Source organism: Dysidea avara, chromosome 11 (genome assembly GCF_963678975.1).
Source record: "Dysidea avara chromosome 11, odDysAvar1.4, whole genome shotgun sequence".
In the NCBI taxonomy this organism is placed as follows: Eukaryota; Metazoa; Porifera; class Demospongiae; order Dictyoceratida; family Dysideidae; genus Dysidea; species Dysidea avara.
Genome location: NC_089282.1, coordinates 5,032,772 through 5,057,447, shown reverse-complemented (window position 1 = coordinate 5,057,447; position 24,676 = coordinate 5,032,772). Strand labels below are relative to the sequence as shown.

The following is a 24,676-nucleotide window of genomic DNA, read 5'->3' as shown; positions in this document are numbered from 1 at the left end:
TTGTATGAAAGGTGTTCCAATGGTTGCACAAAGTCTGTGTGGTAATATCAAAGCCATATTGGTGTATCCGTTACAGGTGGAGCAATCATGTCGGATTAAGAAGGGCATTCAGTTTCATTGTTTTGGCAATGACTTCATATTATCTACAAACTTAACACCAACTATCACAAGAAATCAAATTGTCCTTGTGACTTTACGTAACATTCATACCATTATTATGGTCATTTATAGAGAGCCTATATTATCATACAAGTGTTCTTACATATTAATGGAAACATGCACAGCCCAACAATGGAATATATGGTGTAATTTCATGACGAAATGTCTGTCAACTGTCTCATGAAAATGTAAAGCAATGGTTGTTGTACAGTTTAAACAAAATGCCATATAAAGTTGAGACTAGAGCATTACAATAGTGGTACCTTGTCACAGTGTAATTTATAGAAATGTCTCATTTTGTCTGGCCTCACGTATTTTATTTAATGCTTTACAGCACAAGTGCTGAAGGTCTGTAGGACACCTGGTCCTATAGCCTCTTGAAAGTTGTTACAGAAGGTGTGTTTGAAAAGGTGGAGAAAGGAGAAAAAATCCATGACTATATGACAGCCTCAAACAGCCTCAAACCTCAAACCTGCAGCCATCCGATTAATGCTCGAATGCTTACAGGCATCTGCCAGGCGGTCGGGATGTTTTCTCCTTGTCATTTTCATGTATATGTATCCAAGGAACTCTAGAGAGTGACTTATTATCTCAAAGTATCCCATGTGGAACCAAATGGATATTACAGTAGTTTATTTATTAAGGCTTTACAGCACAAGTGCTGATGGTCTGTAGGACACCTGGTCCTACAGCCTCTTGAAAGTTGTTACAGAAAGTATGTTTGAAAAGGTGGAGAAAGGAGAAAAAATCCATGACTGGACCTAGGCAGCCTCGAACCTGCAGCCATCCGATTAACGCTTTGAATGTTATATAATAATAGATCCTTTGAAAGTTCTTTTATACCATTGGGTGTGACTATAGTGGATGTAGACATAACTGTGTGTAATCTAAAGTACTCTTGAATATCAGCAAATTAAAGTGAGGCCTATAGTTACCCCATCACATCCTCTTATGGGTTAGACCCCTGTAGAGATTCACTGCATACATATAAACATATTGCTGGGGGAAATAGTTGCAATGCATATACACATTTCTTGTAGAATTGTCATCATATCTTGTAAGTGTGCTTAATTTTTCTGTAATGTAGTATATATACAAGCTTGTCAACTGTGATTCTCTCAAACACAGTAGATAGCAGAGTTTTGAGCAGCTTAACTATCATTTGTGACTGGCTGAACAAAAATCTGTCATTGTTGAAATAAAATATATGTGCCACATAAATATTTTGTGCACATGTTAATTGCTTCAGTTTGCAATGACATCAATAAAAACTATACTGTGCATCATTGGATTTGCCTGTTCATGAAAAATTCAATTTTTTGTTTTGCGTTTGTGCAGTAAAGAGCAAGTGAGTTGTGCTTATCGAGTTTTCCACTTTGTTGAAATGACACTCTTCTTTGTGTACATGGAATAATATAGGGAAGTAGTGAAGTACTATACTTTGATGGATTTGCCTGTTCATTTAGTGAACAGATTGAGCCCCAAGTCCTGTCTTAGTAGTTTATTTCAGCTATGATCTATAAATTAACCACTTACAATTTATTTGCCATATAGATGATGAATGTGCAAATTGAATTTCTTTTTGTTCCAACTGTCTAGCACTATAGGGCTGAAACATTAGCAGTCCACTCCTTTGTTACCATATTTTACTGTTTAGTCTTCCCTATGTTTACTGCTAGTTATCTTATTTCCGTTAGGGCTGGTCACATAGCCCTTTTCCTGTGTCTTGTGTGTGCACACTTTGTAATGAGTGTGTATATTATCAGATGATAATTTGGTTGTCTGAGAAAGGCTTCTCCCTTGTTGCCAGAACTCACATTTGCCTACGCCTTTGAGTGTTTACATCAAAGACTATATGTGATTAAACATGGAGTACACTGTCTTTGTCTCATACAATATTAATAATAGCTTCCTATTTAGTTGTTTAATATCACTCTACGGTAGGTAAAACTTGCAAGCAATGTAGTGTTTTTCATTGCTTACACCACGTTTTATGCATCCTGTACAGTTTATTGTTCTAGCAGGCAAGTTGTATATGAATGCCAAGGATGCTCATTTGTCAGACATTTGAATGGTGATGAGGATGTTATACATCTGTTACTTCTATGTGCTGAAGAAAACCCAGAAAGGCATGAATGCTTGTATCCACATGCACTCATGCATGTATGCATGACTATAGTGCACAAGAGTCTCCTAGTGCTGGTTCACTGGGTAGGTGTGACTATACTGACATGATAAGCCAAAAGCATTCCCAAATGTATGAAACACTGTACTATAAGATGTGACTGTCCAAGTCTCACGGAAAGTGACTGTGGAACTCAAAGAGCAAGGCAAGGACAGCTTGGCATTTGCTTCCCCAGTTCAAACCAGCTGGGTAGAATGTGAGTAAGTTCCTTGCTAAATGTAACAACAACAACAACAGGCTTCATGGAGCATTGGACCTGAAACCAACAGATCAGTGTTTTAACCACTTGGCTATGCTGCCTCGCACCCGTACACACACGCACACACGCACACACGCACACACACACACACACACACACACTACACATAAACACGCACACATGCACACATACACGCTTGCACATGTGCACATACTACGCACACTAGTGTATATTATACACTCTACCTATCCATTAAACTGATTATTTAGGTTTTGGTCCAACAACCTACACTTCAACAACACTAACACACACTATCATTACTCCAACACTAAACCTCAACACCTCAAACACAATAATATTGTTTATAGTAAAAAAATATAAATTTATTCTAACAAAAAAAATCCTCATAAAATTGGCTATCCTCTTCACTGAAATGTATTGCCAATGAATTTCATTAATCTAGAACAAGTTGTGCATAGTGAATTGTACAGTTGGTAGCTAAACTCAAGTGAGTCACCATAATCCACACTCCAGTGACTCCACTAGCTACATAAAGTCATAGAATATTTCTAATCAAAACTATGAAATTAATAGTATTTATACAACTTGCGTATAAATATTACCACTGTTAGCATACAATGTAGTTGGAACAGCTCTGACTAGCAAACAACCATACAGTTCTAATTGTCTGATAACTTACGAGTGTATAATACTGCCAGACATCATTGTTGGTATATGCTAGGACACACTTGTGTCCAAAGCAGGAGTGTTGAGTTAATGAAGTGTCTACAATAACCATAGAAACTGTCTGGACAACAGAACAAAGGTAAAGACAACACAACCATTTTTGAGTTTTGTTATCTGTATAGATATTTGTGGCTGCTGTCACAAAATTACATTTTTGAAAAACAAAACATGTGTAAACTGTTATGGGTCAGGGACTGATCCGAGGGAGTGGATGAGATGGCTAGCCAGCAACCACGAAAAACTGGTTTGTAACAGTTTTGTAATTTTCACTAAAAATTCAAAAGCAATTCCAGATTCAACTTAAGAGAACCAACTTTAAAACGTTTTCTGGGGAAACATGCTCTCAGACCCCCTAGCAAGAACATGCATGTGCTTTTTACACTAAGTAAGCTCGATCAATTACATTTTCCAAACCCCTACTTCATATTTAAATTTTGCTATGGTGGTATATAAGAAAGGCTGAACCTAAGCCAGCCACCCCTCCCCTCCCCCCCTTGATTATTTCTGGATCAGTTCCTGGGAGTAGTTCTCCTGGCTTCTGTGTGTTGGCATGTTGAAGGTCAGAAGACATTCAATAAACTACTTCAAAGTAAATACACTCTGTGTGCAGTAGACCAGTTGAGTCTCTTTATAGTTCCAGTGAGACTGCTTTTTGCTTTCTATAGGTGATGCATTAAATAGTCAGAAGTGTTTGGTTCAACACTCTTTTCTATATCTGTGGTTAACTTGGCTCAAGACTCAGTTCTTTTTCATCACATTATGGTGAGAGTGTATGCAGAATAAAGTCAATGAATTATGTAGTGTTATTATTGGAAACCTTTTGAAGAAGAGAATGTCTGTCTTGTGTGTGTAATGACAAGAGCACATTGCATAATTATTCTTATAAATTTATAGAATTCAGAACAATGTCCATTTGGTTCCACATGGGGTGTTTTGAGGTAATGAGTCACTCTCTATGGTTCCTATGGATACAAATAACAAGGAGAAAATGTCCTGACTGCCTGGAAGACTCCTGTAAATGTTCGAGTGTAAATCGGATGGCTGCAGGATCAAGGCTGTCTAGGTTCAGTCATAGATTTTTTCTCCTTTCTGTACCTTTTCAAGTTAAAGACACAACAATATCTGTAATAGTTTTGTCTCTTTCTAAAGTTTTGCATTTGATAACTGCTTTATCCAGTTCATTGTATAGTAAGGACACCTGCTTAATCCAGCCAATATGAAAATCTCAATGTGTCACAGAGTGACCTGTCTAATGTAGCCACTTTTGTTACTATGTGTTAGAAAAATTTGCCTCAAACATGACTGACTTACAGACACGGCTTCACTGTTGCAACACCATTCCTTCAACATTTTCCAAAACTTTTCTCTATGATTCCCCCATTATGTAATGTCGTATACTTGATGTCTCTATGTAGCTAGCACCTTTAATGTCCTTTATCTAAAGTCCATTATTAACTGTCGGTGATTTCCTTTAGTTTTTCATATAGACTATACCTCAGACAAGCCCAGTAAAACCATTAAAGCTGCACTGGATAGTCTTGAAGCAGGGTAAGATGTTTCTTGGCTAATTGAAATTCTTTGTTGTGTGCTAAATCACTGCAGGATTTTAGTTAGGAAGCCATCGAAGTACATTGTGGCTGTCAAGGTAGTCTGTCAATTGTGTGTTTCCATAATGACTAAATTGATAAGTGTCTTATGTGATAAGTTTGTATGTGTAACATGATAACTTTTGATAGGATTTTATTGGATCATTTGTTGTAGTGTACATAAGTCCAGTGTATGTGTATGTGGTACATGTTTATGGGTGTACACTTGTGTATGTTTCATGTATATGTGCATGCACGTGTGCATGAGCATGTGCAGTGTGTGTGTGTGTGTGTGTGTGTGTGTGTGTGTGTGTGTGTGTGTGTGTGTGTGTGTTGTTATTGTGTGTGTGCACGCGCATGCATGCATATGTATGTATGTATGTATGTATGTATGTATGTATGTATGTATGTATGTATGTATGTATGTATGTATGTATGTATGTATGTATGTATGTATGTATGTATGTATGTATGTATGTATGTATGTATGTATGTATGTATGTATGTATGTATGTATGTATGTATGTATGTGTGGGTGCGTGCGTGCGTGCGTGCGTGTGTGTGCGTGGGTGTGGATATGTGTCTGGGGTGAGATAACAGCAACAGCTAGAGCTCTGATTTTATAATTGGAAAGTTCCAGGTTCAATGTTTAGTTAGTGTTGTCGCTGTCATTGTTTGCTTGAGCAAGAAGCATTTTCTTGTACTGAATGTTTGAATAATAGTACAGGTAGGATACCTTTGTGTTAATGTAATCAAAACAGAAGCAACTCTTACAGTCCAATATGTATATGTATACAATATACTATATACATGTATTCCTCCATACCTAGACCTACGAATATCATGACCTTACCAACAGGAGAAGCATGGTGCTATCCTTGAGGTTTTTCCTGCAGGCCTTTGTGATGTGCAGGAATCCTATAGTTAAGGACTTGTAATTGCATGTGTGTTTGAGTCAATTGAGTGTGTATGTTGTGTTTATATTTATGTACTGTGCATGTGCAAACATATTCATTCATATATACATATATGGCATTAATGAATCATGTGCATATATGGACACCTTATTATATGCATTATATAACCACCATGTATGTTGCAACTAGAGTGCAGCCTCTTCCAGTAAAGTACTAGAAACCTTGACAAAGATTTCTGTCCACACAAGTCACACTTTTTTCTGCTTTGTTGCAAACTGCATGTCTATTTCCACAAGAAATCAAGCATGATGATCTAGGTCAATGTTTTTATATTCTAAAATTCCCCAGATTAATAGCACAATGAAAGATTTGCTTAGTAAAGAAAATACCAAGATACATTATGTCACCTAGCTAAGTTTATCAACCACTGTGTTGGAAAGTTCCAGTCCTTCCTATCGGTTCATTAGTCACATCATGTATAAAGATTCAATACCACTTATTTACACATACACTATACATTTTGTAAACCTTTAGTGGAGGGAAAGCTTTAAAAAATTAATTACATGAAAACTAACTATTTCAAGAGAAATTTAATGGATTTGTTGTTTAGGAGTTGGTGAATTGATTATAAATTTGTTCTGTCATACTCTCCAGCATTCTTGGACTGGTCTGGACATTCTGGTACATATCTAGCACTTAACAGAATTACGTAGCACCTTAATTGCTCACCTTGTATAAATCTGTAGAACTGGAACTTCGTCAGTTTTTATGATAACCGAAATATTTTATCAACTGTTCATATGCATATTACACAATATTTATAAGATCCATAGAAATATGATCACTCTTAGCTCTTTATTTCTTGTTTACTGTATAGTTGAGTTCTATTAAATGGACACCAACAATGTACTGCTTTTTAAACATTGACAAATAGTACCTCACTGCTTCTCGTTGTATAGATGCTAGCTAACTTTAGTGTTGCTAAGGAGAAAAACATTACAGATATATTTAATTTTCTGAAAACTGACATGTCCTGCAGTTGCATATAGTCACCAATGTGACTGGCAAAAGGAAAAATGTGGTCTTATTGTCATGACAATTGCAACAAGTTTGAGTTTTCACCACAGACCAAATAGAAGACTATAAAACCGGTGAATACAGGGAGTTAAATTGTTGAAACTTTAATACTGTGGAATACAGAAAAATTTCACCATATTGTCTTTTGCTGGCTTCCTTTTCCAGGCCCTGTGGTGAGTCATACAATTGGTCTGAGGTCTTGATGGAGCTCTGGCCAACCAGGAGATGGCTGGATCGAGCTGTACAGCTCCATGCATGGAGTTAAATAAATGCTGTACATGTATATTTCCTCTCACTCACTTTAGCTGGTTGTAAGTGATCCCTTAATAAGCCATTTCCATTTTGAAACCAATCCTTTGCCCACCATACCACCACCCACACATTATTGGAGCTTGCTCAATACATTCACTCTCACAAGAATTTATCTACATAAAAGTAAGGATCTTGGCTGTTGTTTACTTGTGCAGTGTTGGCAGATAAGGAATGATTATAAATATGAGGTGTAGGGGGTACTTTACACATGGGGTACTTCATGTCTATTTGGTTCCACATGGGATACTTGGTTCCACATGGGATACTTTGAGATAATAAGTCACTCTCTAGAGTTCCTATGGATATATATATATATATATACTTGATTGACAAGGAGAAAATATCCTGACCACCTGGCAGACTCCTGTAAGCGTTAAAGTGTTAATCGGGTGGCTGCAGGTTCAAGGTCCAGTCATGAATTTTTTCTCCTTTGTCCACCTTTTCAAACACACTTTATGTAACAACTTTAAACAGGCTGTAGGATCAGGTGTCCTACAGACCTTCAGCACTTGTGCTGTAAGCCTTAATGAATAAATAAATAAATACTTGAAAATAGCTTTGACCATTGGCAAGCTACAACACTTGAAATAGCGATTCTCGATTCTTAGGAATACATAGAAGCAATAAAACAGATACCAGATAAAACCAAGTATGAGGAAGTATCTACTGTGAAGAATTTAATGTACATGTATTTTATTTAGCTACTAAATATTACAGAAATGATTTTATATCTGTTATTATAAATTCACCTTTCATGGACATGCAGACCAAAACCACAATGGAGAGAGTTTATATTTTCTGGTAATGCCGCTGGCCACTGTGAAGTACTAATAATAAAAAATAAAGTTTCACCGATGAATATTGATCGTCAATTCTATTATATGTATTTACTTAAAGAATAAGAATTTTAACTTGTGCTTTGTTAACTGTTATAATACGAGTGTATGGATTAAGTATATTAGCTAGAGTAGCCTATTAAGTTTTATTGCATGATCTGCTGTAGACAATCATACCCCAGCCATTTCCTTTATAGAGGAGCTAATATAAACTGAATTTAAATATTCTGGGGATGGTTTTGCCCCTTGAAGTTACATATAGATTCTAATTAGTCAAAAATGTACCTACAGTCTTAATAGCACTAAATAGTGATCTAAAAGATCAATGACAACCATCAGAAGATGTAATGTATTGCTAACTGACTGGCCGTATACACACTGCATGTTGTTATATCTGTTATGCCATTCAGTATAATGCTTACACTTATTGCATGAGAGTACATGCATATGGTTTCACAGTTGTTAGGCAGTGCATGTTCACACATCTTAATCTGTCTTCATGAGGAAAGCTGTAGGCTCACTTGTATATTTGTACTTTTATTTTTTTTAAATATTTATTTATTAAGGTTTTACAGCACAAGTGCTGAAGGTCTGTAGTACACCTGGTCCTACAGCCTGTTTAAAGTTGTTACAGAAAGTGTGTTTGAAAGGTACTTCATACCAATGTGGAATCTTTTGTGACTGACATGTACCTCTTAGTGCAAGTTGAATTTCTTTAGTGAATTTTGTGAGTAGAATAACTAGTGAATTACTTCAATCCATCCAGTACACAGAGTATGTGAGAAAAATATTTAAACTTATGTGAGTACATGCGTAGGCCAGCTGTTATATGTAAATGACTGATATCATCTTTTGTGTGTCCCATCTATGAGTCAATTACTAGTGTGAACATGTAAGTTTTTTTCTGTGCTTATTTTTTTTGCTGTTAAAGGAGTTATTTATTAGGGTTGCCAACAAACTTAAATGCTTGAAATACTGTAAGAAGCGTACATGACATGTTGTATGCAATGAAGATGTATATTAAGAATATCATACATACCTGTCTGTGATTGTGAATATAATTAGTAACCCAATTCATTGATATATTGCACAACACTGACATCATAGTTTAATAAAATGTTAACTAGATAAACATGTAATCATAGTTATATGAAACCTTTTGCTCTGGTTTGTGGTGCCACTATATGGTAATGGTTTGTTGGTTGGAGAATGATTTTTGGGAAATGACCTATACCTCAAGTTATAGCACTATTTTCATACATAGTGAGTGAGGATACTTATTGTGTAGTGTGTGCCATCTTTTACAAGGAGTTAGCTATTTATAAGCTAGCAAAAACATTATTATTATGTCTATGACATGAGAACAATGTGAGCAGAGAAATATTCAGCCAAATGTATAGTGCAACCGTTAAGTGTACAGGGGGACATTAGAATCCTTTTGCAAACATCATCAGATTTCACCGGACCCTTGCTGTTGTAGTAGCAATAACTAAGTTTGTAGCAGTTATGGCACATATTGTATACAGGTTTCTACATTTGTATATTATACATGTACCTGTTTGTTTGCTGATGTCTTTGTAGTTATATAGATTGAGTGTACACAGCTGAATGTTTGCAATAGTTTAGCAAATGGCCTACGCCACTTGTCCATGACAGGTGTGTCATTTAGTGCCTAAGTTCATCATATCAATATATAACTGGTAAAAATGTAATTGTGTTTTACAAACTCAGTGGTGAAATATGCATTTACTGTGGTAATTCTACTGTAGTGTAGTTTTCTTTGTACTTCAGACAACAAGAATATCATGTACTAGAGAAATTGATAAAAATTTCTGTTGTCAGTAACTAATTAAAACCACAAAGCAGTACCAATATGTGTCTTGTACATTTCATTTACCTACTGATACAAGTTAATACTTGTGAAAAGCTTTTGTTGTTGTTGTTGATGTTTTATAACATGTTATTACTGCAAATGCTTGACATTAACTGTCAGGAGTCACAGTGTCTACCATCAGTGTGGTGACTTTGGGATAACTACAGCAGAAACCTAGTATAGTGTGATTTTGTTGAATTGCCAGCCTTGACTGGTTAAGAATCAGCATATCAGTTCTGTCTTTCCAGAACTGTTGCTGTTTGTTGTTCATCATCTTCAACAAGCCACTGCATGGATGAAAACATCCTTTGCGGTTACTTATGTAATAAAAAAACCACCTTCATTTCAATTTACAGTGCATCACTGGTTTCTTCAGGGATTTCAATTCAAAGGAGAAACCACATATCTCACAAATCATTGTAAATATATACAAGTCAATAATATTATATTTTATGCACCCAGTTTGGTCTAACCAACTGCCACATGGTGGATCTCTGTGATGGTACCAAACCCATTCTCCATACTGTATAGGGAAAGTGGCTAAGAAGGTAAGTGATGCCATGCAGGCTTGTTATTTAAAATGTATGTATTCATGTGTATACACACTTGTGATGTGTACCATTTAAATTCGATAGCTACTTTTAATGTTTAGGGGTGTAATTGTTTACCTGTATATCTCTAAGAAATGTGTAACTGTTATTAGTATTGATGTATGTTTTCTCTGTAAGTGTTGTAAGTGTGTTATTAAACTCTGTAACAAGTATTTAATTGTCTTTCTGCTATCACAGGTTTCTCAGCAACAGCGGGATAATGCAACACAGCAATGTAGACAACCATTTTGGTTTGCCATGCATTTATATCAATCTTGTGATACATATTCTTCACAAGCCATTTCTCTTTTCTTATGCTTCATTTTTAACTCTTGGCTTTTGATGTCTAACCTGATACTATATTGATGCTGTTATTTAGCACTGAACCTCCAAAGAGAGCAGACTCATCAACAACTAATGAAGCTAGTAATTTTCTGGCCACTCCTAGTGGACACCCTTTACAGTTGACTGACGATGTTGAGGCTAATAGTACAACTAGCACCTTTAGTCAGCCTGGTAAACTCACCTCTGTGGAGCCTTCATCACAGTCTAATCACAACCTTTCAGATCCGACTGTACCCGGTGTGTTACCTGGCATAACGTTGCTGCTTCATTTACTGACAAGAGCTCATGCCAGCTATCTAATGCAGATGAGGGACCAGAATAATAACAAAAAAACAATGGAGACTGGCTTGTTGGATGGAAGGAGAAGTTTGATCAGATATATATCAAGTCAGCTCTATCATCAAAATCACAACATAAAGATTGCTCACTGGAATTCTCCCAGCAGTTGGTTTACACATGGTGACCTTGCAACCTTAATCAAAGCAAGGAAGTGTCTAATCAATCACTGCAGCAAGTAATTGCAAATACACATCCTCCCTCTTCTACAGGAAATGTATACCTAAATCAACTAGTGGGCAGTTACAACCACTGGCCAGTGTGAGTAAGACAAAGCTTCCATCTACTCAGACTACTAGTGATCCTAATCCAATTGTTGGTCCATCAGTTAAACCTGTAGCTAACAGTTGTTGTGTCTGACTAAAGCACAAAGCCATAATAACAACTAAGTCAAATTAATCATGGCAGTATACCTGCTAATCAAATGTGTGAAAAAGGAAGATAGAGAACTTACAACCTGTCCATTCAATGGTAGGTACATATTACTATACATTTTCAACAATATTAATGTGTTTTAAAACTCAACACTACAGTTACATTGCTGTAACCTTGTAATAATAGCTACTCATCATTATAACATAATAAGAGATTGACTTGCTTTTAGGTTATTGAGCTATGCTAACATACCGAGAAATTTTATGCTAAAATTTGGTTCTAATACATTTGTGGACCATCAAATTATTTGCTTAAACTTTTGGGATGTTCATTGCTCCATTGCATGGTGATACTGTATACCTATATAGCTAGTGATCAGGGATATTTTACAGCAATATTCAATTGCATAAAAAATATGATCGTGCATGAGAACATGTCAAGTCATGCGTATATGATATGTTGTATATAAGGTTATACAACTATATATGATTAAAAGCTTTATCTTTCTTCTGTGCTTATACCAGCAATAATTATTGTGAACACTGTTAGATATCACATTTGTATTCCTGTTTGTATGTACATGTGTTCATCATAATAATAAACTATAGAGTTACACATAACAGCCTAACCCATCCTGTATAGCATAAGCAACCATGTTCATGAAATTTTTGTTTTGGTATATTTCATGCAACATATTTCCTTTTTACTTTCCAGAGAAATCCTGTGATTCTACACTTGAATGGTTTAATATCAAGCATGTGAAATCTTCTCTGACCATTCATAGTATAACAGAATGACCATTTTGAAGGTTTGATTAGAAACTAAATAACCATTGTATTTGTGTCGTATTTGTAAATGTGATACTGTACAATTAAACTAGGTGTACTCTCTTTTAGGGTCATTGCCTCACTGTTTTGGCAACACTTGTTTCATGAACGCAATCATCCAGAGACTGTCTCTGTAGTACAGTACCTTTATCAGTTCACTTCTTAAAGTGTACCTGTCTATTAAGGACTTTGAACTGTACTTGACCTGCATTCATGTGATAAATTTAGTCTCCACACACACACAACAGTCACGCAAACTGCTCATATGTGAATAAAACATTTGATCACTTTCTAATTTGTTGTAGGTAGGCATGAGGCTATTATGCTCATACAGTTTAGCACTATGTTTTGAGCAGTGTTCAGAAAATTACCTATTGTGTTTATGAGAAATGTCCATTATTCCCAAAATTATGCCACCATCTTTTGCCAGTTTTTATTGCTGTATCACAACATTTAAATTGATGTTTTAGGCTTCTTCTCTTTAGTTGGTTATATTAGAGTATTTCATCTCATATTTGTGACTTGTAATTCTATCTGACTGCTTTGTTAGAGTATATAGCATAACTAACATGACCGTTCTATTAGAATTCCTGACTGCTCTATTAGGGTAACTTGATCTTCATTGATGGTTACAGATTTTCTTACTAATAAAGCTTTGTAATTGCCTCAAAATGCCAACATAATTCCTCATACCTATTACCCAATATCATCACATCCCTAGTTGTAGGAGCAGCCTACAGGAGCTAGATTGCAGAAGAGTTTAATGTGACTACCTGGCATCTATTTCTAACACTACATTATTTCAGATTTCTTGACTTTGCAATTCTTAATTTTATAATGGAATGGATGACTAGGCTAAAGTGTGACTACGCATATCATTTTTATATCTGCTTCACTCATCATCACTGTGCTTGATACATACATAGCCACACAGTTTAATTAACTTTTCAAATATGGTACGTAGTTAGTACTTAATGGTAGGGATCATGAAGGTTTGCTTTCTCTTCCAAAAAAATATTGACTTAGCTGCCTTGCATTTCCTTTACAATGGTGACTTGACAGTAGCTATTGGTTGGGGTACAACCAAACTCCAACATGTTACATTCTATGGAATTTAAGCTATTTTTATCCCTAAGAAACTTTCTTCTGACAGACATGACAGATGCCAGACTGGCTAACTAAATGGCTAATGCCTTGATTTTTTCACAATTATATTAACCCAAATCAAGATTTTTATGTACGATTGCAGGAAAAACAATGCATGCATGGATCAGACCTATCTTTTTTCTTCTTTTATAGTTGATTTGTGGTAAGCACATCAATGGCTATCACATGAGGATTAAATGGGAATTGTTCATAAATTTGAAACGTTTCTCTTACAACCAAAGTAAACAGGTTAATTGTAGACATCCTTCACTATATTATAGGCTAGCATTTTTACCTGCCTTATATACTGGTATTACACAGCACACATTGCAAATTGATAGGCCTGAGTCAAATGCACTCAAAATTTTGCCGAAATACTTTCAGGAATTTCCCAAATTTTTCACCCATTATGCTCTTTCAGTGTTCCTATTATGCTTGCATTATGCTCCTAGGTTAGCAACATTTGTTGCAATTATCTTGGAACATTTTAATCAGTGAATGCTCTATTAGAGTATTTCACTATAAAGCGACTGTTTTATTAGAGAGTATCGATCTAAGGAGCTACGTACAAATGTATTTGAGTACTCTATTGCAGTTTCCACTGATTGCTCTATTAGAGAGTATCAATCAATTTTCATGGAATTAAGCTCCATAGTTTGAAATATCAACCTAACATGCTAGCATTATGCTGTCATAGCACTCCAGCCTATTGTGCTTTTTATTATGCTGACATATTTGACACAGACCTACAAATTGATTATTAGCAAATGTAAACAGTAAAAAATTTGTGTACAAACAGTTTCCAATGACAGCATTACAAAAGCAATTTAAATTTCTCTTAGTTCTGATGGTGCTCAGATCTTAGCCTCCTAGATGTTTGCATCTAGTGGCTTTCAACAGTATAAACGCCTGTAAAGGTGTTGATGAACACCTGATCATCATAGCACCAATAAGTACAATAGTAGGGATTATTACAAACAGAAGCTCATCTTATGCACTCTTGACTTGATGAGCTCCTGTAACACAAATTAAACACAAACCTGATGACAGGATTAGTAGTTAACAATAGTAGGGATTAACTCTTCAGAGCACCACCTATAGTACTGTAGCTTATACTCCTGCAAGTCATTAAGTGCTAAGTTAAAGATGTCATCATTTATCTCCAAGTGCTGATCTCTGTGTAGGGTGCATTGCTGATGTAAGAAGTCTTCAGCCATGGCTTCTTATGATTGTCATATATCTCCACCGGGTTGGATGGATGTGTAAAGAGAAGGTGAATACTTGCTGGTGAGTTGCTAACCACAGCCTCCTCCATTGTCAAGTGATACTGATTGTCATCTTCAAGCAGTCCCAACTTGAGGCATGCTTCACAGAAGGAACTGCACAGCTGCAGGTCACCATCGACAGTCCTCAGAGCAGCAAATAACTGAGGACCCGCCTTAACATAGGGTATCTAGCCACCACTATTCCTTGTTTCCTTCTCTACCAAGACTTGTTGCCATGTGTAGTACTCTGATACAACGGTGTCTTAGTAAAGTTGTCAACTTATCAAGATGGTCTTTGGAGAGTCCACTGAAGCTTGATCCCTATGGTGTCCTTAAACTCATTGGCCATTCTTAGTATCATTGTAAATACAGGCTCAAAGCTGTTGTTATTGATGTGTGTCATGATGATCTATATGGTCTAACTGTATACAGTGGGTTCAAAAAATAGTGTGGGTTCAACGAGGCGTCACGAAGACGCGCCCTTTACAGATGTTGTTCTTCTACACCATGGCATTCAGTGCGTTGTAGAGAACAAATGAAAGCAGGTGACCATGAAAGCACGCGTATAACTCACGATAATAATCTTAAAGTAGCTCGATGATGAGTGCTTTGCTTTGAGCACAGAATGTGCTAATAGGCACTGGGACTGGCGAGTAATCGGCGTGACGGACAGACAGACGGATTTTCAGTTTTATATAATATAGATGCAACTGCACCTGTACTGTAACTTCTACGTAGCTATAATACATAGTGTGGAAGGGGTTTCAGCCCCCTCCTAATCCGTCTATGCACCACCTCCATTTTAATCGATTACGTAATGTTTGCCAGAATTCCCTCGGACTGTCCCTTAAAGTCCTATGTATTCCAAATAAGGCAGTACTAGCTGGCAGTTTAACAGGTAAACATGTGAAACAGGTTAACTTATTATATAGTCACAGCCTTTTCATCTTCCAGGAAATATTGCTGTTGGCTACTTAATATCCGCTGGCTGACCAAAACCGAGCAAAACATCACTGAACATGCCTGGACACAAACTGTATTTGCAAGGTGGGGAAGAAGTCCACGAAGGACTGAAGTGCTCATACTGCAGACTAGTTCTGAAGGATCCCATACAAACCAGTCAAACTGGACAACGATACTGCAAACAATGTTTCAAGGATACAAAGTTAGTGTATTCACTCTACCAGTTAATACTAGCTTTTTAATTTACTATTAGGAACTCTACTAGTGAAACTTCCACGATTGATCCTAATGACATGGTAAGTGACGTGTTGAAGTGACTAGCTACGTAAGTAGGGGGAACTGAGAGTGAAATACATAATTACTCTGACTCCTAAGTACGTATATTCTTTATCAGTATCAGTTTAACCATGGATATGGAGAGTTTATCGCTGGAAAGCAGAGAGGGTAGTACTAGTAGCAAAGCTTTGCTGCATACATATACCCCTGCAACATTCTTTGTTTTTGTACAAAGGCTTATTGTCATTAACACCTATTATTAACACCTATTGGAAGTTTTTCACCTGTGAAGGTGCTAATTTGACCAGTGCTGATCCTGGCACATTGCACTGTAACAGTCAGCAGTTACTGTTCACAAAGAAACATTGTTAAGATAAGAAGTATAACAAATTGTTGAACCCATTTGCTCTTTAAGGATGTCTCAGTTTCAGTGCTTTATATAAAATAATAAACTTTTTTACATTTGTGTATACTAAGTTGTTCTGTTGGTTTCAACTTACTATTGACTATTATGTTGTCTACAGCCATGGCCTGATAATGCTATTAAGAAAGAAATTGATAGATTACTAGTGAAGTGTTACAACCATGAGATGGGATGTGAATGGAAGGGATTGTTTAAAGATCTCATTGTGAGTTGTTCCATTTACTATTAGAGGTTGTGGGGGGGAGGAGGAGGGGAGGGGCTATCAGACATTATGGAGGAGCTGATTTTATTACACCTAACTATACGAATGCTTAAATGCTTAGCCATCTGCAATTCTAGTGAATCAATTCTATATACTATAAATGCATCAAGATCAATATACCCTAATAGAGCAGTCACCCTAATACAACAGTCAATCAGATATTAATGGTAACTGCTGATCAGATTCAAATATTTCCTGGAGAAAGATTCCCCCAGATCCCTGGGTCAACTAGATACTATTATAAAATTATAAATACCTCAAGATTGACATACCCTAATAGAGCAGTCACTCTAATACAACAGTCAAGATTAATAGTATTCTGATAATTTGCTAAAATCATTCTCTCAGAGGGTCTACTCATCAAAATTTCCTGGGGTATGGGGCATGCCCTCAGACCCCATATAGCACACTAAGGTATGTCATCCTCTAGAAAAGTTTAGCTACATCCCCACCCCAAATTTTTCCTCTGTCCCTGCTCACTGTATATGGACATGTTATCACAGGATCAACACTTGTCAATTTGTCAGTACATCACAGTGGAGTGTAGGAACGCTGGATGTGGTGATAGAGTATTACTGTCTAAACTAGAAGATCACTTGAAGGATGAGTGCCTGCAACGACTAATGGAGTGCAAGGATTGTAGACAAAAACTGGCATTTAGAGATTTAAAGGTAGGAAACACTAAATTAAGAGCATAGCCATACTTAAAACTGCACAGAATTTTCTCACAGAATTTGAGACATGATTGCTTCATGCCATAATTTTGCACCTTTACAGGCACATGGTGATAACTGCCCCAATGCTTTGAAAAGTTGTCATCTATGTCAGCAGAAGATGCCAGCACTTAAGGTAATGATTATTGTAGAGTTACAATGAACTATGTCATATTGTAACATACTATTGTAGCTTACTGATCATGTGATGAGGGAGTGTACCTGGATCAGGTGTCCTTGTAGTGGTGAAGAGGATGCACTGTTTGAGGTGTGTGTTATATGTCTATAGTGTATACTTATTGGATGGTAAATTATAATTGTCTCTGGAAATTCTGGTGATATCAAGACACACAATAGTGTGTTGTGAAGCTAAGAAAGTCGATGCATCACACTGAGTATATTAACAGGAAGAAAGAAAACAGGATTTTCACACGTGCATAGCTCCATGGCCCCTTCTCCAAATCCAAGCACACCATTTTGCATTATAGCTGTCTGCCAGGTAGGGTAGACCACACAGCAAATTTAACTAAATTCCCAACAGCCATTTACGGGATATGGGTGTTCAAAGTTTCATATTAATTTCTCTTATGCTATAGAGGGATACAGAGGCTTTGATTTATTTTCACACACTTTGCAAAAAATTGCTATAAAACAAACATGTAACTTGATTGCCCAATCTTTGGCATAAATGAATAGCGTATAAAGGTGGATCCACGTATGAAGTTTGCTGTGAATCTGATGAATATCCAAGGAGTTATGAACATTTATTCATGTAAAAATATCATTTCTGTCACAGCTACATAGTAAACTGGGCATGAGAATAACTTGAAAATTAGTGTGATCATTGCCTTTTACTATATAGTTTGAATAGCAATAGAGTTACAAAGTTATAAAGGAAAAACCAATAAGTGTAAAATCGTGGGATCAAGGTACTCTAATAGAGCAGTCACTGAAGGTAAAAAAGGTGCACAAAAAATGTCAAAAAAACTTACCAGAGTGCATTGACTTCACAGCTTCATAATTAACTTTATTTACAGAAGCCATTGGACATAGTAGCTTGCCTCCTTTGCCTAAGGTTGAATGAATCGGCTGACAGCATTTTCAAAATGCACCTGTTATGTATAGAGGTGCATTAGGCCAAGTGAAGGGGACTAGTATAAGGGCTCAAAACCAGTGCTCTATTCACATTACTGTCAAAATTGTCCAAGGTTAAATGGTCTGGGTTTGCTTGCTAGTTTTTTCAGTCTCTGAAGTGCACTGTACAAACAGTCAGGTCTTAGTAGAGGCTAATTTTTGGGCACACTTTCATTACTTTATAAGGGAATTAGTTCCATAAATAGTACCCTCTACTATCTATGGAACCAATTCACATGATTCTAGTAGTCCAAAGTTAGGGTTAGGGTTTAGGTTCAGCTTTACTTTCTTGGCTGTTTTTGTGTGGATCATTATTTTATATTGTCTTGTGTTTAAAATAGTCAAAAATTCAGGGAGCTGGCACCTAACAGTGGTAGCACAGTGGGTAGAACTCTGATGACTTGTGAAAAGTAGTGAGCTCAAGTTCAGAATACACAATTTTTAAAGTTTTTTTTCACATTTTAAGTTAAAGTCAAAAGTGTGCTGCTCAAAAAATATACTCTGGCTAGCCAGGAGGTAGAAGTACAGCTCCATGGAGCCGTATGGCAAAAAGTCCAATCTATAGGGATGAGCCTATTTTCCTACCCGTTTTTCTTTCCAGCAATTCTTTTATTTACTTTGCTCAAAATTTATCCACTTTGTAAAGAATTAACTGAAGAGAATCTCTCAATTTCACAAGCACGTTATTTCAAAGCATAGTGACTATTCTATTAGAGTATATTGGTGATCTGTAGTTGCTCTTCCTAAAACAAGAAGAGCACTGTGTGACTATTCTATTAAACACCTTGATCCTTTAATGCTAAATGCTACTCCATTGTCCCTATTTTGCTCATTACTTTACCAGCCTATTACTCCAGTAATTTTGCTTGTATCCCTCCCAACCACATGCATGGGCAATATGACTGGTTTTCTCCAGACGTGGTTACAATTTTTGATATATAGGGGGTAGTCATAATGATAATTCTTTATCATTACAGGCTAACAGCAAGGAGTATTCCGAGCACCTGCAAGATTCTGAAAAGTTAGCTAGCCACCTACAACCATTACTGGTCCAGTTCTCCAAGATGAGTCAGTCAGTAGAGAAGATGACCAATGAGTACCAACTGGTCACCAGTAGAATTGAACTACTAGAGACTAAGTGCAATGATCTAGAGAAGAAGAATGAAGAGCTACAGAATGACAACATTGAGTTATGTAAGACAATCACAATATTGACAACAAAAGTGGAAGAGAAGGAACACAATCTAGATGAGGTGGCCAAGTCTCAAGTTGGTGAGATCATACGTATTACTGATGATAGGCTTTCTCTTTTGGAACAAAATTATGGCAAATTGTTCACTGATGTTGCCACTACTAAGAATTCCACAAGTAAAGCTTGTATGCAAGTAGATGCATTTACTAATGAAATTGAGAAGATGAAGAGAGATTATTCATCACAAGGAATGAGGAGTAGTGAACTGGTCCCATACAACAACAACAACGGCTCTTATCCACTGGATTATATCAAACAGGTTGAAGAGAAGGTACTGGAAGTTGAGCGTACTGTGAATGTCCTCAATGTCCACCATTCAGAACTAGAGTTACAATTACAAGCATCTCTTGCCAGTACACACAATGGAGCTTTTCTCTGGCGTATACCAGAAATGAAGAGGAGAATTCGTGATGCTAAAATCGGTCGAATCACCAGCATTTACTCACCACCATTCTACACAGGAAGAAATGGTTACAAGATGTGCATCAGAGCTTATCTTAATGGTGATGGCACTGGAGAAGGAACACATCTTTCAATTTACTTTGTTTTGATGAGGGGCGAGTATGATCCATTACTTCAGTGGCCATTTGAACACAAAGTGAGCTTGATTCTTGTTGATCAGGATCAAAAGAAGCATTTGGTGCAGACGTTCAAGCCCAACATACAATCAAGCAGTTTCCAGAGGCCAAAATCAGATATGAATGTTGCCAGTGGTTGCCCAGAATTTGCTAAATTGTTAATCCTTGATAATCCAAGTTATGTCAAGGATGGTGTAATGTATATTAAAGCTGTTGTGGACACTTCCAGTATATATCATCCATAAACTGGTTACTTATGTTATTTCAACCCCGGCCATTGTACATAATTAATTGCACAGCATTAGTAATGATTTAGCATTTTGGTTTTGATTTTTAGTTCATGTACTTCACTTGGAGCCAATTCTACACACGTGATTTTTAACATGCTATTTAGTGATACAATATCACCTGTGTACTGTCTATTAATTAGATTGCATGCATCCAATAGTTGCTTAAACTGATGAACTGAAATAGTCACTACAGTGAAACCTGGTAATCAGGACACTTGAAAATGAGGACACCTGTGTAATCTAGTTATCAATGGTCCCAAGGTATCCTTTAGCATGTAAACTGACCTGGAATTTGAAAGCACTTTTGGCTGGTCCCAAGGTGTCCTTAATAATTATACAGGTTTCACTATACCAGGGACAGAGCTGGAAGGTGGTTTCTGGTTAGGTTTGGTGGTAATTAGCCACAGATGTGGGAAAATACCAGCTGCTGACAAATTCTGAACATTAAATGGTTGCTCTAGATTCAAAATCTAGCTATCTTTAATAAATTTTGGCTCAGTTAGTTATGACTTATGTGTGATGATGGCACTGCAATTGGTATTACCGTACTTAGCTTTTTTTTCGTTGTAAAATAATTTTCGTATGCAAAACTTGTACGAAATTTCTTGCATAAGATCGAACTACTCCAATAGAGCAGTCATTCATGTAAATCATACGAAAATATTTTTACACGAAAATTTTTATCACGAAAGTTTTTCGCACAAAAATAAAGCAAATTACGGTAGTAGAGGTAAATAAAGTCTAGACCCAGATGCATATCTGAATAACTTGTTCAAATTGAATCCCTTTGTGACTGTTTTTAATAGAGAAATTGACTACTCTATTAAAGTGTTTTGGTCAGAGATGTTTTCTTTCTTGTGGCTACATGTATCCCCTTGTGCTCCCTTTATAGAAGTGTTAAAAAGCTGAGCTGGTAAGCAATTCTATGTTCACAAAATTAAACAAAAACACATTTTGGTGATGGTTTTGTGCATAGGCGATTCTAAGGGGGGCCATGGCTGACAAAAAACTTTTGGGGAAAAGTTGCAGTACAGATTGGCATTGTTATTTTTAGCATTTTTCATAAATTTTATGCTGTGTTCAAGCCTTCAAATTGTAAAATCCTGCAGCTTCTGAGGGTTGCACCCCCAGACCCCCTGAAATTCTACTTTATATGACAGCCAAACAACAATAGTCACGCTGTTCCCTACCTGGCCCCCCCTAGAATCGCCACTAGTTTTGTGTGTGTGTGTGTGTGTGTGTGTTGTTTTTGCTGTGTGGGTGGGTGTCCATTCGTTTGTCTGTGCAGTCTTGTCCACCCTTAATTCTAAAATTTCATTTTGAAAGTTAAGTTAAAAATATTTTTGCATTTTTTGTAAATGCGTATTGCATTGCTCAATTGTCATCTGGCAATGTACAACCATTATTGCAGATCTAGATTTTTGGTATAACTTGAATAATAGAAAGCAAGTATCGCTGTGACTTACACAGTCTTGATATCTTTAAAAAGTACAACGCTTGATATCTTTAAAAAGTACAACGTATGTTGTAAACTGATTTTTGCCTACAGTTTGCTAAGTGCCTCAAAATTTTGCCAACAGTACTTTATGTAGTTTTCTCTGTATCATGTATGTGTGTGTGTATATGTGTGCATGAGTGTTGTTGCTTTAAAGTTGTTAAAGGTTGCATGTAATACATAGTTCTCCATACAACAGTTGATGTAGCTATAAAATTATATAGATGTAATGGCTATTGGCAGACAGACCAGGGCCGCCCATGGGAGGAATGGGGCAACTGGGGCATTTTTTCCCAGGCCCCAGCCTGAAAGGGGCCCCAGGAGGCCCCATCAAGGGCCCCTTGAATACCTGTTTAAAAGATCGATATACTCTATAATATAGCAGTCAGGATCTAGATACTCTAATAGAGCAGTCACAGGGAGCAGTGTAACAAGCTATGTATGTAGTTATAAATAAGGAGATACGGTTGGTGAGGGGCAGCTATTATCATTGTCAGCATGTAATGACCTTTATTTTGGTCTTCGACTTATAGTTAGGTTGAAGTTGTGATTCAGAGTGGAACCCTCCTTGCCCCTGAGGCCCCTCTTTAACTCTTTGCCCTAGATCCCCTAATTGCTTTGGGTGGCCCTGAGACAGACAGAATGGTGTCTCTTGAGAATATCAAACCAGTAACTAGTTAAAGTAGCTATGTAGCTGCTACAAACAGCGTATATGGTGCAGTTAAATTTATACTCGCAGTATTTAACTATATGTGCACTAGGGCTGAGCAAGATAGTGGATTTTTTACGTGCACATCATGATAAACTATTCATGATTATGAATACTATTATGATAACAGGTTTGTATAATTGTAACAACTCATGTAATAGTTTACATCACTACCTCACACTCAAATTCTGTTGAGTATGAGTAAACATTTCACCAATTCACACTATTGCTAGGGATGATATTGGCAGTGCTGAATTATGTTTAATGAAATTTGTAATCCAACTAAAATCTAAAGATGAGAAATACATCAATATTTCACATTCAAATAGCTATATATATAGTGAACTATTCTATTCACAAATAACATGCAATATTCACACTGGTAAACAGTATTCACAATTTGCCTAGCCTTAATGTGTACTGTTGTAGTGAAAATTGATAGATTTACCAGTGGTACAACAAAGCTAATCTCTACCAACTGATGGGTTTTTTATCCTTTTGAATCGTAAGAACTCATTCAAGATTTTTTACTGGTACAGTTTAACTAAGGGTAAAGGGGATTGTCATCATCAGACCCCTGTAGAACCCAATATCTAAGGATCATCCTTGCATTGTAAGTCCATAGGGCAACAGACAGTTGTTGGAGGAGATTCTTTCTTGCCAACTTAGGAGGAACACCACTACGGGGTGTGGTGTTAGTTTTCATGAATAATTGCTCATAACTCCTTCACTATTTATCATAAACTTGGTACCAAGATGCACCCTTATATCCGGCCCCTTCTGTGTGCCAAAGTTCAAGGCAATTGGATAAGGCGTTCACGTTTTATGGCAGTTTTTGTAAATGTGTGAAAAGAAGAAGAAAAATAATACATATGGAATTACTTATGAGATAACTTGATAAATTTGTCATATATATTGAGTTCTTATAATGTGCACATTGGCAATATACAGATGTACACTCTGACATAACAATGTTACTAACAGTCACTTGTGTCAAATGTATAATTCTGCATACCATATGGCACAAAGTTGTAGTAACAGGTGAAAATGTTCAGTAACTCATCATAATCAAATTAAACTTACTGCGTAGTAAAGGTATTAAAGTATATCTGTAACATATACATTGTTCTACATAATTTTTATTGTACCCTAGCAGTGCTCACCCCTACACAAGAGAGGAAGGGTCAGATCACTCTAGTATTGTACATTTAGTGGAAGCAACTAGAATGTAGCTAAACACTTACACATATTTTAATGACAGGCGTGAGATTGGTATGCCAGACAAACATAACAAACACCTTGTTGGCATTGATAGGAATGGTAGCACCCACTGATTGTGATGACTTCAATTTAGACACTGGTGACTCAAAGAGCACACCATCTATTCACATGAGAAATTAAATGATCAAAGACAATCAAGGTCCCATTATGCATGCATTGAAAAATGTTGATTCTTCACAACCATATAAAATTGACTTGGAAAATTAATATTGATGTACTGTATCTTTATCTTTTTGACGAACTACTTTGTTGGCTACAGTCTTGTAAAGACAATGATTCATATCCTAACTAGTCTCAGAGCCAGTGACACATATAATATCCAGTTATTTCCTACTGAGTGCATCAGTGGATGTACTGCTGTACTGCTAGGAACATTGATCCCATACTCCAACTGGTGTGACCACTCCATCATCATAGAGTTAGTAGGAGCTTGTGACTGTCCTGAAGCTGAGAGGGTATTAGATGAGTTTGACTCTACTCTACTTGTCACTTATTCCAGTTTACTCCTCTACAATGATCCACAA

General features: G+C 36.6%; 2 protein-coding genes across 4 annotated transcripts in view; one reads left to right on the top strand and one right to left on the bottom strand.

The window, feature by feature from the left end:
* The window catches only part of LOC136238403 (uncharacterized), a 105,994-nt gene that overhangs the window by 5,861 nt on the left and 75,457 nt on the right, over positions 1–24,676 (bottom strand). The gene's annotated exons all lie outside the window — the stretch shown is intronic.
* LOC136238570 (TNF receptor-associated factor 2-like) lies at positions 10,354–20,766 on the top strand. 2 transcript variants are annotated; one of them, XM_066029131.1, is made up of 10 exons: positions 10,354–10,439; positions 10,680–11,633; positions 12,252–12,345; positions 15,730–15,940; positions 15,992–16,034; positions 16,539–16,643; positions 17,204–17,371; positions 17,478–17,549; positions 17,607–17,681; positions 19,525–20,766. In XM_066029131.1, the coding sequence occupies exons 4-10, from the start codon at positions 15,795–15,797 to the stop codon at positions 20,620–20,622; spliced, it is 1,707 nt and encodes a 568-aa protein (XP_065885203.1). In that variant the 5' UTR covers positions 10,354–10,439; positions 10,680–11,633; positions 12,252–12,345; positions 15,730–15,794; the 3' UTR covers positions 20,623–20,766. The 2 variants fall into 2 exon arrangements, with proteins under 2 accessions (XP_065885203.1, XP_065885204.1); XM_066029132.1 differs by lacking the exons at positions 10,354–10,439; positions 10,680–11,633; positions 12,252–12,345 and having other exon boundaries at positions 15,672–15,940.

What these genes read in the sequence shown, in the direction of transcription:
- LOC136238570 (XM_066029131.1), top strand. Translation starts at nt 15,795, where the DNA reads ATGCCTGGACACAAACTGTATTTGCAAGGTGGGGAAGAAGTCCACGAA. An exon ending in TGGCATTTAGAGATTTAAAG is followed by an intron (nt 17,372 to 17,477) that starts GTAGGAAACACT and finishes GCACCTTTACAG; the next exon opens with GCACATGGTGATAACTGCCC. An exon ending in AGAAGATGCCAGCACTTAAG is followed by an intron (nt 17,550 to 17,606) that starts GTAATGATTATT and finishes ATACTATTGTAG; the next exon opens with CTTACTGATCATGTGATGAG.